Source organism: Notothenia rossii (assembly GCF_949606895.1).
Source record: "Notothenia rossii genome assembly, chromosome: 7".
Classification (NCBI taxonomy): Eukaryota; Metazoa; Chordata; class Actinopteri; order Perciformes; family Nototheniidae; genus Notothenia; species Notothenia rossii.
Window position 1 is genome coordinate 60,794,936 of NC_136905.1, and position 17,442 is coordinate 60,812,377.

General features: G+C 43.9%; 2 protein-coding genes across 2 annotated transcripts; both read left to right on the top strand.

Moving 5' to 3' along the window:
* Positions 1-2,654: 2,654 nt before the first annotated feature.
* LOC307047527 (uncharacterized protein) lies at positions 2,655-8,287 on the top strand. The gene is made up of 2 exons (XM_079694532.1): positions 2,655-6,635; positions 7,127-8,287. Exons 1-2 carry the CDS (start codon positions 6,240-6,242, stop codon positions 7,166-7,168), a joined length of 438 nt encoding a protein of 145 aa, XP_079550658.1. The 5' UTR covers positions 2,655-6,239; the 3' UTR covers positions 7,169-8,287.
* Positions 8,288-13,264: 4,977 nt separating this feature from the next.
* On the top strand, positions 13,265-15,552 carry LOC307013190 (general transcription factor II-I repeat domain-containing protein 2A-like). Its single transcript, XM_079640470.1, has 2 exons — positions 13,265-15,276; positions 15,446-15,552. Exon 1 carries the CDS (start codon positions 13,432-13,434, stop codon positions 15,268-15,270), a length of 1,839 nt encoding a protein of 612 aa, XP_079496596.1. The 5' UTR covers positions 13,265-13,431; the 3' UTR covers positions 15,271-15,276; positions 15,446-15,552.
* Positions 15,553-17,442: the final 1,890 nt, after the last annotated feature.

Below are 17,442 nucleotides of genomic sequence, written 5' to 3' on the forward strand. Positions count from 1 at the left end.
TGTGCCTTCTGTCATCATTAATGGACGTCTCTTTAAAATGACCGCTCAGAGGAGAGGAGTTCTCATTTCTCTAACCGCCTGCTGCTTCCCCTCCTCTTTCCTCGGTTCCCCTCCTCAGTCCTCTGCTCGCATCTCCTGTGGGCGGCACCAAGTGTTGAGGAGAGGAGTCGAGGATAGGAGTCGAGGAGGGGAAATTTGAGTATTGAGAAACCTCTAATGTGTTTGAATACTAGCCAATAGAAGTGTGAGTGTTGCATAGTCAAACTCCTACTGACATGAACTATAGGATTTTAGTCTTTGGTGACCATTTACACAACACACTACAGCAATGTGAAAATAATCCACATGTTTTCTTGCTCTTCCTTACATTGGACAATTTAAATAAGACTATTTTAAAAATTAACACTTACTTGAACATGAGATTTTTTTCCAGATGATAAGTGAATATCCCCTTTAGGATGCACAACAACATTTCCTAATCACTATGATAGTGTTTTAATTAAAGTGTTATACATTTTATTTTATTTAAGAAGTGGATTGCTTATAAAGTAGCAGCATTGTGGGCTGATAACTGAACTGTAAGAACAAAAAATTATCTTTCCGTTTAACAAATTGGCCAATTAATCATTCATGACAGCTGGTTCTCAATACACACAAAGAAAGAGATTATAGCAACAGGATTGACTTGCATTGTTTTCTGACAGACATTTAATTGGCAACGGTGTGCATGTTGGTAGGCAGTACCTGTTATGGATGTTTTTTCAAACTACAATAGAGCATTCAGAAGCCCTGGGCTTTCCCCTCAGGAGTTAATCATCATCGAAACTACATTTATGCGCATTTATGCAAATAAGAATGATACAAGCAGTGGTGTAAAGCTGCGAAGCACCTTTACCTGTACCATTTTGAGGTATTGTATTTCAGTCAGACAACTAACGTGTTTCTTAATATGTTTATTAGAAGCAGCATATAGTTTGAGTTTGGCATCTAGGCTCGGGCCACGTCACTCCACAGATTTACAAAGAACATTGAGTGATGGTTAGATAACTATCCACCAACAAGGCATGGAGATGACATACCTATCCCCCAAAACTGCAAGGACTGAGAGCCTGACGCTGGTTATATTAGTGAAACTGCTATGTGAAGGCCAGGGAACAGCCGAAAAGCCATCCCCCTTAAGCACCGTGGCTTTGAGGGGAATATACTAAGTAGTGATTGCTATGTGTAGGCCTAGGAGAGACCAGTTCCAATCTCCCCACCAAGCACAGTGGCTTTGAGGGGAATATACTACCTGTTGAGACTTCTATGTCTAGGTCTGGAAGCAGCAACAATGAGCTTTTCCCAAGTGCACAGCGGCTACGAGGGGGAAACACTTTGAGCTAAGATTGATATATAATCTAAACGAGCAACCACCTGATATGCAATTACAGAATTCTACGGGTATACATCTTTGAACATTTACGCAATCGCCAAGTTGTGCAAGAGCTCATGGTTGTTGCGCTGAAAGAGTCTCATTCTTGTAAAGCATGACATGGTGCTGGTAGGCAGAAGATGACCGACTGCCCAGGATACTCAGGGTTGAGGTAGGCAGATAGTGCACTGCAGTTGTGGCTGCGCACATCTTAAAGGGCCCATGTTATGATTTTCCCGTTATTACCCGTCCCCTTGTGTGTTATGAAGGTTTTTATGCATGTAAACGGTCTGCAGAGTCAAAACCCCTCAAAGTAAACCCTGTAGCGAGTAAAACTATAACACAGAAAATACCTGTCTATGCTGCCCCAAAACACCTCGTTGGAGATTTCTCATTTTCCATTGTTTGCTTCTTGGGTTCTGTGACATGTAAATACCCAAATCAACAAAAAATGACCGGATTGGCCCAAATGGACCAATCCGTGGAGCACCTCACACACCAGGATCCCTTGGCTAACTAACAGGGAGTCCCCATTGACTTGCATAGAGCTCCCTGAACGCTGTTAATAGACGAGTTGGGATCGCGGAGAAATGCTCTCCGCAGACCCATTCTCACAGCATTATAAACCTTTTTCTTACTCAATATCAAGCCACACTTATTGTTTTTACTTCGGCTGTGAGTGTTTGTGTGTGCTCAGGATGAGTTTCGCTTGTTCTTTTCGCCTGTCCACTCCTCGCAGCAGCGAGCCTCGCAACGTCCCAACCAATCAGAGCACATTGGGCTAACAGGGAGGGGGGGTAGGAGCTCCAACAAGCCGTTTAGGACAGACAGTGAATACCGGTGAATACACATACTATACAGAGATGCTGTATGAGAAACCAATGTGATTTTGGAAAATTGCACAATTTAAATCTATTCTAGTATACCTCAACGATGGATATATGATCAGTAGAAATGGCCATGACATGGGACCTTTAAACAGTAATGGGAATAGCGATCTGGGGGCATGCCGCAGCTTGCCAGAGGTCACGCAGCCTGGAGGAAAACTTTGATCTCGTCAGGGGTTTGCAGCCATTGAATAAACATGGGAGCCTCCCATGTGTCAGAGGGCAATGATGCAGGACGTTCAGCATTGAAGATAAAGGACAAAGAAAACAGCATTAGTCTTAGCAATGATTATTCAAATTCCTTGACCAGAACTATCAGACTTTGAATGTTTCGAAAAACCTGGCGAGGTGTCAAACGTGGGCTATTACGGCAACCAAATGTAAATGTAACTGAGCGTAAAACCTTAAACGCCATTAAACGTCACATATGTATGCCACATAAGTTATCTGTGATATCTGCTTTCCTTAGCCATGCACATCATTTCATTTCATTTCAAACCTTTATTTAACGAGATTGGTCCCATTGAGATCATAGATCTCTTTTTCAAGGGAGACCTGCAGCATATAGGTTCCACATGAAACATAAAACAATAAAGGACATCATACATTATATTTACAGGATACATTTACATAGTTATAGATATTTACAAGTGCCCATAGTATCAACAAGCACTTAATTTAGCTTAGCTTTAAAAACATGCAGAGGAATGAGACTGCTCAGTTTCAATTCTTGTTGAAGATTGTTCCAAGCAAGTGGAGCTGTGCACATAAAAGCTGTCTTACCTAAGACAGTCCCTGCTCTTGGCACATCTAACAATAGTACATCATGCGATCTCAGAGAATAGCTGCTTGCAACTCTCTGTGTTATCAGAGAGCAGATATAATACGGGAGTTTACCCAACAAAGCTTTATAAATAAACGTGTACCAATGACTGAGCCTCTTTACAGTAAGTGATGGCAAACCTGCCTTGGCATACAGTGTACAGTGATGAGTAAGTGCTTTACAATTTGTGACAAATCTCAGTGCGCTGTGGTAGGCAGCATCTAACTTGTTCAGGCAATAGGCAGGTGCATTCATATACAACAAATCACCATAGTCCAGCACAGGTAAAAAGGTCAAAGTGACTAGCCTTTTCCTGGCCTCAAGCGAGAAACAGGACTTGTTTCTGAAAAAGAAACCTAGTCTAAGCCTCAGCTTTTTAAGCAGGTTATTGACATGAAGTTTAAAAGTAAGACAATCATCAAGCCAGATACCAAGGTATTTGTAACAGGTAACCACTTCAAGTACTTGTCCTTGCATAGTAACAATATCTAAAACAGGCTCTGGTGTCTTTTTAGCTTTTGAAAATAGCATTACCTTGGTTTTATCAACATTTAAAAGAAGCTCAAGCTCAGAGAGCTGAGTCTGAATAATGTTAAAAACAGCCTGTAATTTAACACCAGCCCTCTTAATGGAGGGACCTGCACAGTCCATCACGGTATAATCCGCATTAAAAATGTAAAGTAGCTTCATCCACATTTTCACCTAAACTGTTGATGTATATGGAAAATAAAAGTGGACCTAAAACAGAACCTTGAGGAACACCATTATCAATGTTTAACCACTCAGAAGACAGCCCATCAAAGTGAACACATTGGGACCTTTCAGAGAGATAGTTCACAAACCACCCCAATGCATGGCTGGATATGCCAATACTGAGTAGCCTCTGCTTTAAGATGCGATGATCGACGGTTTCAAACGCTTTGGAAAGGTCAATAAATAGAGCTGCACAACTCTGCTTATTATCTAAAATACTCGTAATGTCATTCACCACTTTCATTGTGGCAGTGATGGTGCTATGTTGCTTTATGAAGCCTGAATGATGTTTAGACAGGATGTCATTTGTACATAAAAACTCCTTTAGCTGTTCACTCACTAGGCGTTCGAGCACCTTCGCCAGAACTGACAACTTTGAGATTGGCCTATAGTTATTTAAAATAGTTGCCTCCCCTCCTTTTAGCAAAGGCAATACATAAGCTGACTTCCATACTTTTGGAATTGCATTTGTGCTGAAGGAGAGGTTAAAAAGAGTAGTAAGAGGAAGAGCAATACAATCTGCAGCTATCTTTAAAAAGAAAGGTTCTACGTTGTCCGGGCCAGCCGGTTTCTTAGGATCTAGCTTAGATAAGGCTTCATGAACAACATTGACAGTAAAAGGAGTAAAACTGAAAGTGTTTTCCAGACCACATTGTTCAGAGTCACGGTTTGGGGTGTTCACCGCAGCAGAGTTAGTCACAGAATCAAACATAGAACTGCAGGACACAAAATGCTCATTAAAGCAATTTAACATGGTGGCCCTGTCCGATATAGAGCCAGATGCTGTGGTAAGGCACGGAGGTAGCTCATTACGGATCTCACCGGTGGATATTGATTTTATGGCTTTCCAAAATTTCCTAGGATTATTTAGGTTTTCTGTGGTAACTGACAAATAGTACTTCGACTTTGCACTTTTTAAATTTGAAGTGAAGCTATTCCTTAGCTGCCTAAAACGCAGCCATTCTACCTCTGAGCCTGATTGCCTAGCCTTTGCCCAGGCCTTGTTTCTCTCATGAAGGAGACTGGACAGTTCAGCAGAAAACCAAGGATTGTCTCGTCCCTTTACTCTAAATTTATGCAGGGGTGCATGTCTATCAATTATCTCCATAAAACCAAGATAAAAATAAGACCATGCAGTTTCTACATCAGCACACAGATAGATTTTTCCCCAATCAAACCCAAACAGATCATGAACAAAACCCTGCTCCACAAAATGTTTTATGTCTCTCTTGATGATAATACGAGGTTTAACCTTTTGAACCTTAGTGTCCCTAATTGTGGCTACAACACAGTGATCACTCAGATCATTCGCAAATACTCCCACAGATAAGTATTTATAGGGAGCATTAGTTAAAATGAGATCAATTAGGGAGGATTTATTAGGGGACTTAATGTTAGATTGTTGACAGTCCTACTCGCCCTGAGTAACATTTAAAGAGATACAACGTTTTTTTAAATCCTCTGACACTGCAGTTAACCAGTCCCAGTTAAAATCACCAAGTCGCACTATTTCCTTGTAGTCTAGTTGCGATAAAAGATTTGCTAACAAAGACAAGGAGTCCTTGCCAGCTGAGGGGGGTCTGTAACAGCCCACCACCATGACCTGTTGCCCCTTTGCCACTTCTATATTTAAGGCTAAAAATTCGAATTGCTTACTGATAGATTTGGAAACTAATGTGGTTACACTGAACTCATTCTTAACATAAATAGCAACGCCACCACCTTTATTAGGCCGGTCGGAACGATACACATTATAACCATTTAAGGCAATGTCAGAGGCCAAAATATAATTATTTAGCCATGTTTCTGATAAAACATTGGCGTCAGCGTCAGTCGAGCTCGCCCAGATGCAGACAAAATCTAGTTTACCTAACAGACTGCGCACATTCAAGTGGATGAAACCCAACCCAGACCTAGCTTTAAAATCAGCAGGAGTAGCGATCTGACTACTACTACTGGGCGGACCAGGGTTAGGTTGTACATTTCCTGACAGTAATAACACAAAAAAAACAGGCATCTTATCCTCTTAAGCGACACACATACATTGTCATCTACTTTAGAAACACCGGAAAAGTCTGCGAGAGTGTGATTTGAGCTTAAGAAGCAGTCCTGAAGAACCATCATCGCAGGAAAACAAAAAAGACAAACATATTTTGTCGAGCAGATTGTCTGTGACAAGGCAACCGGTAATTGTTTGTGTAACACATCCGAACTTTTGCAGGGGATGCCCACTGCGGGTGGCAGAACAGACCTGAATCCAGTAGACTTCTCAGAATGACTAGAGATCTTCTCATAGTCCAAAACAGTTAACAGGCACAGCAGAATCCCGATATGGGCCATTTTCCCAGACCAGCACACAGTATCCATGATATTCCTGGAGCAAATCAGCACAGCAGCAATTCAGCAAAGGACAGGCGAAAGCAGCAGCGTGGAAGCGCTCCGGTCCCTCCGTGGTATCCCCGGGGTGAAAGCAGGCCTCTGCAACAGCAGAACCAGGACAGCTGGAAAGCAAGCCCCAGCCGTGGTAAAATCCTCCTCCGGACAGCAGCACACGCCCGGTGGAAGCAGGCCAAGCCCGAAGCGTGGATCCACTCCGTCTCTCCGCGACGACTCCGGGGTAAAAACCTCTCCAGTACAGCCGTACTACAGGTGGGAGCAGGCCTCCGTCGATCGCAGATCGCAGGCAGCAACAGGTGGAGCCGCTCCATCTCTTCGCAACGTCTCCGGAGGAAAAACACCTCAGTACAGCCGTACTCGACAGGTGGGAGTAGGCCTCCGCAGATCGCAGACAACTAAAACTACTACTTGTATAAGCAGGGATGGCTAAATGTTTGTAAGCAGGAGAGCTAGATGCTAACAGATGCCAGATGCTAACAGGTAGTGCGAGCCTGTAGAAATTGCGACTGCCTGGATTATGGATACAATGATACAAATGCGACTGCCTACATTGATTTAATTCTCTGCTGGCTTCATCTACAAAAATTTAGAAACAGGAAAGCTCTTCAGGATTAAGCTATTAATACTCTTGACGGAAGAATCGTGAGGAGCTAACAGATCAATAAAGATACTTTGCTAGAATATTTCCTCGTTTCGCTTGGGCGCCTAACATGTTTCTAAACTTTTTAATAGCAGCATATCTGTGATGTCTAAGAAACTTATAGTGAAAGTTTATTCTTTATGTTAGTTTTGTCATGTCCCTTTGTCCTGTGCTTTTATGTTTATTCCCTTAATTAATTCTCCATCTTATTTCAGGCCTCCCCGCTCCCCGCCCCCTTCTGTCTCCTGCATCTTTGATTATTTTCCCCGCCCTGATTGTTTCCACCTGTGTCCCCTTTACCTGTGTATATATGGTGTTAGCTCCCTCCTGTTCATTGTCAGTTCGTTGTCTCTCTATGACCTACGTTCCTGCTTACCTCACGGACTTCTCACGGATCTATGTTATTGATCACTGATCTAGTTTTCCTCGAAAGAGTGTTTTGTTTTCCTTGTTTTCATTACTGTGCAAATCCCAGTAAAGTCTTTATTTTGAAACACTATCCGAGTCTGAGTTTTGAGTCATGCAATTGAGTTCATGCCTCAGAGTTCAGTCCTTGACAATATCTAATAATCCTGGCTCCTTCAGCACAACTCAGTCTTCAGCGCAGGTTTTTACAGACATGGGTCCATTGGGAGCCAGCAAACCTGCTAGGAAACCTTGATTTAGCCTGGTGATAAGGTAATTGACTGTATAATAGTCTGTTATTTATTTTTGCATTCAAAGTTTTCTGTTGATAAAACAACTTTTTTTTTACTTTCTCGGTTTGTTGAAGTTTCTACATTGCTATTTAATACTTCTGTTTACCATCATCGGCTGTAACAGTACCTGCATCTGTCTGCCTGTTTGTCTGATATGTCAAGGAACTATGCACCACACAAAAGCACCTTAAGCAACCGTATTCTAATCGTAAACCCAAGGTGACAAAGGAGATTATGTATGAATAATGTGTATGGATTACGTGCCTGTGACTCAGTTTAAAATGCAGTGGAGCGAGTTTCAACTGATGAACTGGATAAAGTACAGAAATGGCTTCTAGCATAAGAATATTATAATGGTTGAAGATTTAATAAAGACTTTAACTTTGAAGACTCCAAACAAACTGTATTTATTGTTTTAAATGCTATACAAGGAAAAGGAATGGAGAGGAAAAAATAAGCAAACCAATATAGTGCACTGGGGGAGGGGGATGTTTAACCGGTTCCCCCTTGCGTCGAATCAATAGAGAACCGCAGTGACGCGTCCTAAAACCCGGAAGTAAACTCCTTCCGGTTCCTTCAACAAAAATGCAATGCATTTTCTCCATAGGATTTTGAAAAATAGCTCGAAATAAGGTCTGTGGTTGACACACATTTAAGAGACGGATCACGTTTTGTTCAGCCGGATAATATCCACATGTCTACCCTACTTTTATAATTTTCTAACCATAAATCTAGTCGCCAGAAGCAAAATGCTAATGTTATGCTATAAACGAACTACAGCAGGGTCGCTGCTTCAACGTCACGCCAAGTTAAGATCCATATTCAAAACTACAAATTCAGAATTGTACAAGTTGAAGCGTTTGTTTTAAGAGTTTGCAAGAGCACAGGTACTTGCTTTCAAGCAGAACACGGGGAAAAACAAACTTAGCGGGAGTGTTTACGTGTTCGGTGTAATGACGTAAAACGGCCTCGACAACTTCTGTAGTCCTATTCAGCCACATGTTAACAACCATCGTTTTTCAGACACGTAAACTCTTCAAAAATCACCAGTGGGGTCACTGCTGATGTATTTAATGTCGTAGAACAAAACGTGATCTGTCTCTTCAATTTGTGTCAAACACAGACCGTATTTCCAGATATTTTCCAAAACCCTAAGGAGAAATCGATAGTTACGTATGTAACTACGGTTCTATGAATCCTGGATGACCGCCAGAGGCGGTGCTTAGCACTGAATATCTTCTGTCTCGCGCATGCGCAGGTCGAATATTTATATTAACAAAGTCACGTGTGACCTCGAATGACCCCGGAAGGCATGAGTTCCGGTGTTGTCAACGAGTTCAGTCCTATGGAATCTTGTCGCGGAAACACGAGATTCCGAGTGACCAAGAACTCTGTCGGTCATCCAGGATTCATAGAACCGTAGTTACATATGTAACTATCGTTCTATTTCATCCTTACTGACCACCAGAGGTGGTGCTTAGCACTTGATGACTTATACCAACAGAGTCACAAGAAAGTCTGAATACTTAGGGATGGCCTAGGTGGACTCTGCAGGAGGACCACACCCAGCGGGTGAGGGGCGGCAACATTCACCCTGTAGTATCTGGCAAATATGCTCGGAGATGCCAATGTGGCCGCGGCACATATGTCCTCCAGGGGCACACCTCTCAAGGTTGACCATGACGTGGAGACACTCCTGGTAGAGTGGCACTTTACTCTGGATGGCAAGGGATGGTCATTCGCCTTGTATGCCTGGGCAATGACGTCCACGATCCAGTGGGACAAGCGTTGTTTTGAGAGGGCACAGCCCCTTCTAGGACCACACAGAAAGAGCTGTTCAGACTAACATCTGCCTGCGGTAGTCTGGATATAAGCTCTAAGGGCCCGCACCGTGCATTGGAGTCTTGACCTCTCTTCCCCCTCTCCTGATGGGGGGTCAAACCATGCCAGCTGGATATGCCGATTAAAATGAGAGCGTGCCAGCACCTTAGGGAGGAACCTCAGATACGAGCTGTTCACGGACAAGGCCTGAAGCTTGCTTACACGCTTTGCTGAGGTGATGGCAAGAAGGAAAGCAGTCTTAGTTTAGAGCCACCTCAGTTCTGCCTGAAACAAGGGTTCAAAAGGAGGCGAGCATAGAGCATCCAGCACCAAGGGCAGGTACCATGTAGGAGCCCTTGGGATGTTCGGGGGGCGAAGCCTCAGAGCTCACTTTTAAAAAGAGGGATACCAGCCTATGGCTCCCCACTGTGTTGTTGTCAACCCTTGCTGATATAGCAGCCACGTACACCCTGACGGTAGCGGGACACCGGCCGTCATCCAGGAGGGACTGCAGGAACTCAAGGGTAGTAGGCACCGAGCAATGTACTGGGTCCTCATTTCGCCCTTGGCACCAGTCAGAAAACAGTTTCCACCTGTTTTCGTACCGGCTACGAGTAGATGGTGCCCTAGCATTGAGAATAGTGCTCTTGACAGGCTCTATGCAGTCGCTCAGCAGTGAGTTGGGCCCTCCAGTGGCCAGACCCACAGCCCCTGTCCTGTTTTGCCATCCCGAGAGGCTGGCATCCGTCGTAACGGTCTCTCTGCGGAAAGGGACGGAGCCCATGTCCACGCCCTTCAACATATACGAACTCTCCCTCCATGGGGATAGAGTGTAGAGGCACTCTTGTGACACCCTGATTTTTCTGTGCCTGTGCAACTTGGGGTCTAAGTGGAGGCCGTTCAGCCATCTCTGCAGGGGGCGCAGTGACAACAAGCCCAAGGGAACGACAGTTGAGTCAGCTTGCCCAAGAGGCAAGCTGACAGCGGTCCGGAGCTCCTGGGGTCCGAGCGGTGAACACGGCGGTCCCCTCCCTTGGGAGGGTGACAGCTCGTCGCAGCCTTTGGAGGGTGAGCGTTTTTCTAGCCTGCAGCTTGACAATCACAAGGCTACAGGTAGCGATGAGCTATAATCTAATTTTCAATAAGCTAGCTTGGCTTCTACTCATAAAGTAGTAACCTGTGCAGTGAGAAGATGAAAAAGGACTGAGCTCGTTGACAACACCGGAACTTATGCCTTCCGGGGTCATACGAGGTCACACGTGACTTTGTTGATATAAATATTCGACCTGCGCATGCGCGAGACAGAAGATATTCAGTGCTAAGCACCGCCTCTGGTGGTCGGTAAGGATGAAATAGAACCCATTGCTTTTTGTCTAAGGAACTGGCAGTGGTAAAAATGCTAACTTACATTAGAATTTTAGGACTCATCACTGCGGTTCTCTATGGAGTGGTGCTGTAATGACTTGACTGTTATTAGCTTTGGGCTGCCAGCTCTGCAGGTCCATGATATGTGACGATATTTTGGAGCAAATAATCTGACTCAAAGAGAGAAATATGGGACCTACACTCCCCTCCAAAACTATTGGAAAAGCGAGGCCAATTGCTTTATTTTTGCTGTACACTGAACACATAGGTTTGACATCAAAAGATGAATATGAGACAAAAGGTCAGTATTTCAGCTTTTAATTCCAGGTATTTAAATCTAGATCTGTTACCCGGGTAACTCTCTAATGCACTTCCTATCCTGGGGGGGGTGCTCGTGAGAGCCAGTTTCATCATAGCGTTCGTTCCATGGTTTGTGCGACTACACTTGAGGATACATTCGAAGTTCAACAACATTTTCCGCATCGACTGGCCTTCATTTATTAAAGTGATGATGGACGGTCGTTTCTCTTCACTGAGTTGAGACGTTCTCGCCATAATATGGATTACAACAGTAGTCAAATAGGGCTTTCCACTGTGCACTAACCCTACCTCTGTACAACACAACTGATGGCCTCAAACACATTAAGAAGACAAGTAATTCCACAAATTGCCTCTTGACAAGGCACACGTGTTAATTAGACCCTCCAGAAAAACGCGGCAAAAATCCTTGATTATGCGGGCTAAATTCCTTGATTATGTGGGCTAAAATCCTTGATTATGCGAATAAACATGCGGGGTTTTTATGTAATTTTATGCGGTGAAATTGCGGGAAGTTGCGAAATATGCGGAAAGTTGCGAAATATGCGGGGGAAAAGAATTAAAAAATAAATAAATATTGGGCTGTCTTATTTATTCTCTCTCACACGCAACCTGCCACTAACGTTAAACCCCTTTACTATTCAATTAAACACATTCAATGTTTATTTATTGTAAAAGCAATTGGGCTATTTTAATCTCACACCCCCGGCGGAGACGGCGGCGAAACTCCGCCCTATCATGTAATATAGTTAAAGGTATGTTTAAATAATTGCAGACTCACAAGCGTGCACTTATGTTCGCGCTCAGTGCTTGAATTGGGCCGGTACTCACCGGTACGCAGTACCGGCACTTCTGATTTTTACCCATGTGGTACCGGCATTTTACTGAGTACCGGCACCGCCGGCAATATACGTATATATTGTAAACGCAACGCAGCGCAAATGTGGGTCTGACTCTGCCTCACAGATAGTGCTGCGTACCGGTACGCCGAACCGGTACTGGACTTGTAAAAAGTTTCGGTTCAAGTCCGGTTAAAACCGGAACGTCGGGAACCGGTACTTACGTATATTCTCCTATTTGTTCTAAACCATCTAAAACCTTCCATAGATCGAGAAATTTGCGCTGAGAAAAGACGAAAAACATTGTTTTGGCTTCTGATATGGCGGCCATTACTGAACTCACGAAGTCTCGCAAAATATTGCAACTGCTCGCGAGATCTGTGTGACGTCAAGGGAAGCTGGCTTAGACATAGTGGACACTGACAGCGTGGGATGCTGGTTGCCATATATGGTAGTGTAGCTAAGCTAACTCCTTTGTATGTATGGTGATATAGTGTCTGCCGAAAGAGCAACACTTCACCCAGACAATGTCAATATGCTGTTGTTCTTGAACAAGAACACATAGACTTGTACTCTTGCATATTGAGTCTTGTATGTACATCACTATGTATGTAGTTGTGTTGTGTAGTTAGTAACACATGTAGAGTTCTAGAAAAGACATGGTGTAGACCAGGGGTTCTCAAAGTGCGGCCCGCGGGCCAATGGCGGCCCTCGGAAATGTTTCTGGCGGCCCGCGATAGTTAACCTGTTAAACCCCAAGTACAATAAAATGATTGATGGTCCATCAATCCATTTTTGTGCAAAAATCGGAGAAACTAAATGATAGCATTATGGTAGCCACCGGAGGCTAGCGCAGCTTCCGGTTCCTCTACGCGTCACTCTCACTCCTTATTTGGTAACCTGAATCTCGCAAATCTCGCAAATCTCGCGAGTTGCAGTTAAGCGGAAAATCTGTTGTAAGTTATCAGAAACGGGAGTTAGCTAGCGATTTTAGCTAGTCACTGTCTGTAGATAACCCAACTTTGTGTCCTCTGAGACTGAAGGAGATGTTGCATTGTTTTTGTTGCCTTCGTTGTAGTTTTATGTGTATTTTGGATTTAATTTAGGTTAACTTCCAGTTCCGTTTGCATGCTTTTATTTTGAAGGCGAGATAACATGTTTGACAGGAAGTTGTGGTGGCATCGGAGACAACTTGACAGATAAAGTAGTGTCTGCTATGTAACGGCAGAGAAAGAGTGTGTGTGTTTGCGTGTGTGGTTAAGTATATGAACGCACACAAAAGTCCGGTTATACAATAATAAAACAACAAGCTGTCTCTCCCAATGTCCACACTCAGGCACACTGTTATTTCCACTGAATACCCCCAGCGCGAGCATCCCCAAACTCACTCCCTGATTGGATGCACGTCCCAAAGGCGGCAAAGTGTTCACGTGAACAGCGGAAACAAAATTTGTTGGAAGTTTTCGTTGTGTAAGCGAGATGGAGGAGCCAGGGCCGTCGCGTAAAAAACGTTTTGTCAGTGAGGAGAAAAGGAAGTTCCAGGAGAAATGGAGCAACGCTTACTTCGTTTTACCTCAGGGGTCGGATAAAGTGATATGCCTCATCTGCAAGCAGGTGAATGCAATGCTCAAGGAGTATAACATAAAACGCCATTATGATACCAATCATAAAATGTATGACAAGTTCATGGGCAAGGAGCGCAGAACTAAACTTGAACAACTTCAAAGAGGTTTAACTGCCCAGCAGTCAGTTTTCACAAATCTTGCAAAATCCGGTGAAGCTGTAACACAGGCTAGCTATGTGGTAGCTCACGAAATTGCCAGGCGGAGCAAGCCGTTCAGTGATGGAGAATTCGTGCGAGACTGCATTTTGAAAGTGGCTGACATTGTATGCCCTGAACAAAAGTCAAAGTTCCGTGACATAAGTTTATCGAATGACACAGTGACACGACGAATCGAAGATCTGGCCAATGATCTCAAAGAGCAATTGGGACTACGTGTGGAAGGCCTAGGCAAGGGGTCCTTTTCTATAGCACTGGATGAGAGTACAGACATTTCTGATACTGCACAACTGCTGATTTTCATTCGAACGGTCACGGAGGACTTTGAAATAGGCGAGGAACTGCTAAGCATGGAGAGTATCAAAGACAGAACAAGGGCAATCGACATTTGTGATGCTGTGTGTCGTAGTCTCGATGCATACAATGTGGAGCTGACATCCATGGTCGGTGTCACAACAGATGGAGTGCCAGCCATGGTCGGGAGAAAGGCGGGCGCTGTCTCTTTGCTCAGCGACAAAGTGGCCAATAACGGAGGTGAGAACCTAATCAAATATCACTGCATAATTCACCAAGAAGCCCTTGCTGCTCATACGCTTGAAATGAAACATGTCATGGACATTGTTGTCAAGACAGTGAATTTCATAAAGTCCAGAGGTCTGAATCACCGTCAATTCAAAACTTTTTTGGTGCAATCAGAGGCTGAATTTGGTGACGTCATATACTTCACTACTGTCAGGTGGCTGAGCAGAGGTGCCACACTGAAGCGTTTTTTTAATTTGGGGAAAGAAATCGCTGAGTTCATGCAATCAAAAGGACAAGATCTGCCAGAGTTAAGTGACACTGAATGGCTTTGTGACCTAGCGTTCCTTGTTGACCTGAACACCTTTCTCAGCGATCTCAATGTGAAGCTGCAGGGCCATGGGAAGCTCATTTCCACATTGTTTGAAAGCGTCAAAGCTTTCCAGCGAAAACTTCAACTAGTGCAGGGACAGCTCAGAGAGGGGGATCTAACCCATTTCCCCGCCTGCAAGGTGCTCGCAGGTGAATGTGACGTTTTACATCACCTGTGTTCAGACAAGAACCACAACCTCATGGAAAAACTCCAAGAGGAATTCCACCACCGCTTCTCGGACTTCAGTGACCACGAGAAGTCATTCAACCTATTCCAAGATCCCTTCACATGTGCACCCGAAGAAGAGCCTGCAGAAATGCAGTTCGAGCTCATCGACCTGCAGGAGAGCTCTGAGGCCAGAGCAGCATATCGAGACAAGAATCTCATCGAGTTCTACAAAGGACTTTCCCCATCTACGTACCCTGCACTTCGCCAACATGCCATCAGAATGGCCTCTCTGTTCGGAAGCACATACATTTGTGAGAAAACCTTCTCCACCATGGCCATCAACAAATCCCAGCTGAGATCCAGGCTGACGGATGCCCATCTACATGCTGTCCTTCGTATAGCAACAACGGAGATGGAACCGGACATCAAAGGAATAGTAGCCAACAGACGACAGCACCATAAATCCCATTCAAAGTAGGAAAAGGTATGTTGATGACTGGCAATAATAGCCGATTTGTGTTACAAATACAACAACAATAATAATAACAATGATGATGATGAATACTGTGTTATTGTGGTCTTTGGTAAGCTTCTATTTTAAAAGTCTCTTTCTCTCCCTCCCCCCTCTCTGTCTCTCTGTATTTGTCTTGCAGAGACTATCCTGTGGTGCTTGAGTAGCTGGAATTGGTTCTGAAACAGGGCCCTGCTGATAAGACAGGAAATCCACAGCATATCACTAACTCCAGCGCAATACTCTCTCTCTCTGTGTGTGTGTGTGTGTGTGTGTGTGTGTGTGTGTGTGTGTGTGTGTGTGTGTGTGTGTGTGTGTGTGTGTGTGTGTGTGTGTGTGTGTGTGTGTGTGTGTGTGTGTGTGTGTGTGTGTGTGTGTGTGTGTGTGTGTGTGTGTGTGTGTGTGTGTGTGTGTGTGTGTGTGTGTGTGTGTGTGTGTGTGTGTGTGTGTGTGTGTGTGTGTGTGTGTGTGTGTGTGTGTTAAAGAAAAGATTTGTTTTGGAATTTTGTGTTCCGTTTTTTCTTGGGCGGCCCTCAATCCAATATTGGGTACCTAAATTGGCCCTCACTCATCAAAACTTTGAGAACCCCTGGTGTAGACACAAGTTGGAAGGGGGCACAATAAACCTGACGAGTTTGAATTTGAGTTGATTATGAGTTTATTTTCAATTGATAATTAGCTAAAAATAAGTTAACTTTAGTTACTGTTAACTCTGTTCGTTATTCTCTCGTCCAGGAGAGAAGCTTTAAAAGGAGACTTAATGGAGTCTCTGTGAAAGTTCAATTGGGTACTTTAATTAAAAAAGGCACGGGTTGGTCACAAGCATGATATTGTTCAGTCAGACAAACAGCTGTGATCCGCTCCTCGTTAGGGAAGAGAAGAGCCTCGATCTCTCCTCCGGTGCTGTTATATATCCTCTGCTGGCTCCTCCCCGCCAGCCGGCTCGCCTCGTCTCCAATGTCCGTTATTGCATTTAAACAGAGGATTGGTTCTTTTCACATTCAATATATGCTTAACACGCCTTTTCTCCTCATATTCTCTTTCATCACTTTTCATTTAACAGATTCTAAACGCTGTAATCAATACTCTAAAAAATACTTCTCGGCTCGTTTGGTTTCCGGTCATTCCGGATGTTGTCACATGCTCCTCTCGTCTGTAAACAATAATGTATTCAAATAAACTGTACCTTCATTTAATATTCAGCATGGTAGTATCTCGACATCTATAGTTGTAGTGTTAAATCAGTAGGCTTCGGTTTGCACCACTCCATATCATTTTGCTACTAAATTCACCTCTTTAGGAAATCGTATATTAGCCACATGCTAAATGCTAACCGTAGATGAAGGATTTTCAGAATAAAAGCTTAACTGCTTGTGCACAAGAATTTCTGGTTTTTCAGTATAAAAGAGCATTAAAACTGACGGCATGTTTAAACTACATTTCCCCATTAAAACATTGATTTTAATTTCTAAGATTACTCACACAACTTGACACAAGTCCGGACTTATAAGTCCGGACCTGAACCTGAACCTCTGGACTTGAGTCCGGACCTGAACCTGAATGTGAGTCCAGGTACACAGCACTACTCACCGAGGGTGACTGGCTGTCTACATGACGTGGCCTGCCGACATTGCCACTTTCATACAGATCATACTAATGCCCTCGATTGGTCTCTGTGTGTCATTCAAGCTCGGGAGGGTGTGTGTTGGTGTATGTGTGGCGCGAGCGAGCGAGAAAGCGCGCGCACCGGTTACGTGTATTGTTGTTAGCATCTGGTGCTAGCTAGCTGCGCTAACGGATATAAGGAGCTATTAAACAACAAGGTGGAGGGAGAGTCCTTTGCTGTCAGACTGAGAGGCTGATAACTACAGCTCTGGTGAGGTAAATTACTCTCTTGAGTCTTTAGATAGTTAACTTAGTTTAAGTTATCTCAGTGGGTCTCAAATGGTTCGGTCACCATTTATGTAAACACATATTTCCATTTGAGGGGGTAGTGATTAGTAAAATATGCATGAATAATACAAACAAAATGTTAACTAGGTGAAAAAAGGTAAGATAAACTTGTTGAGAGCTAAAACTAGTCTTTGCTGTTGCCTCAAAGAGGAGCAGGGGGGAGAGGAGGGAGACAGGAGAGGCCGA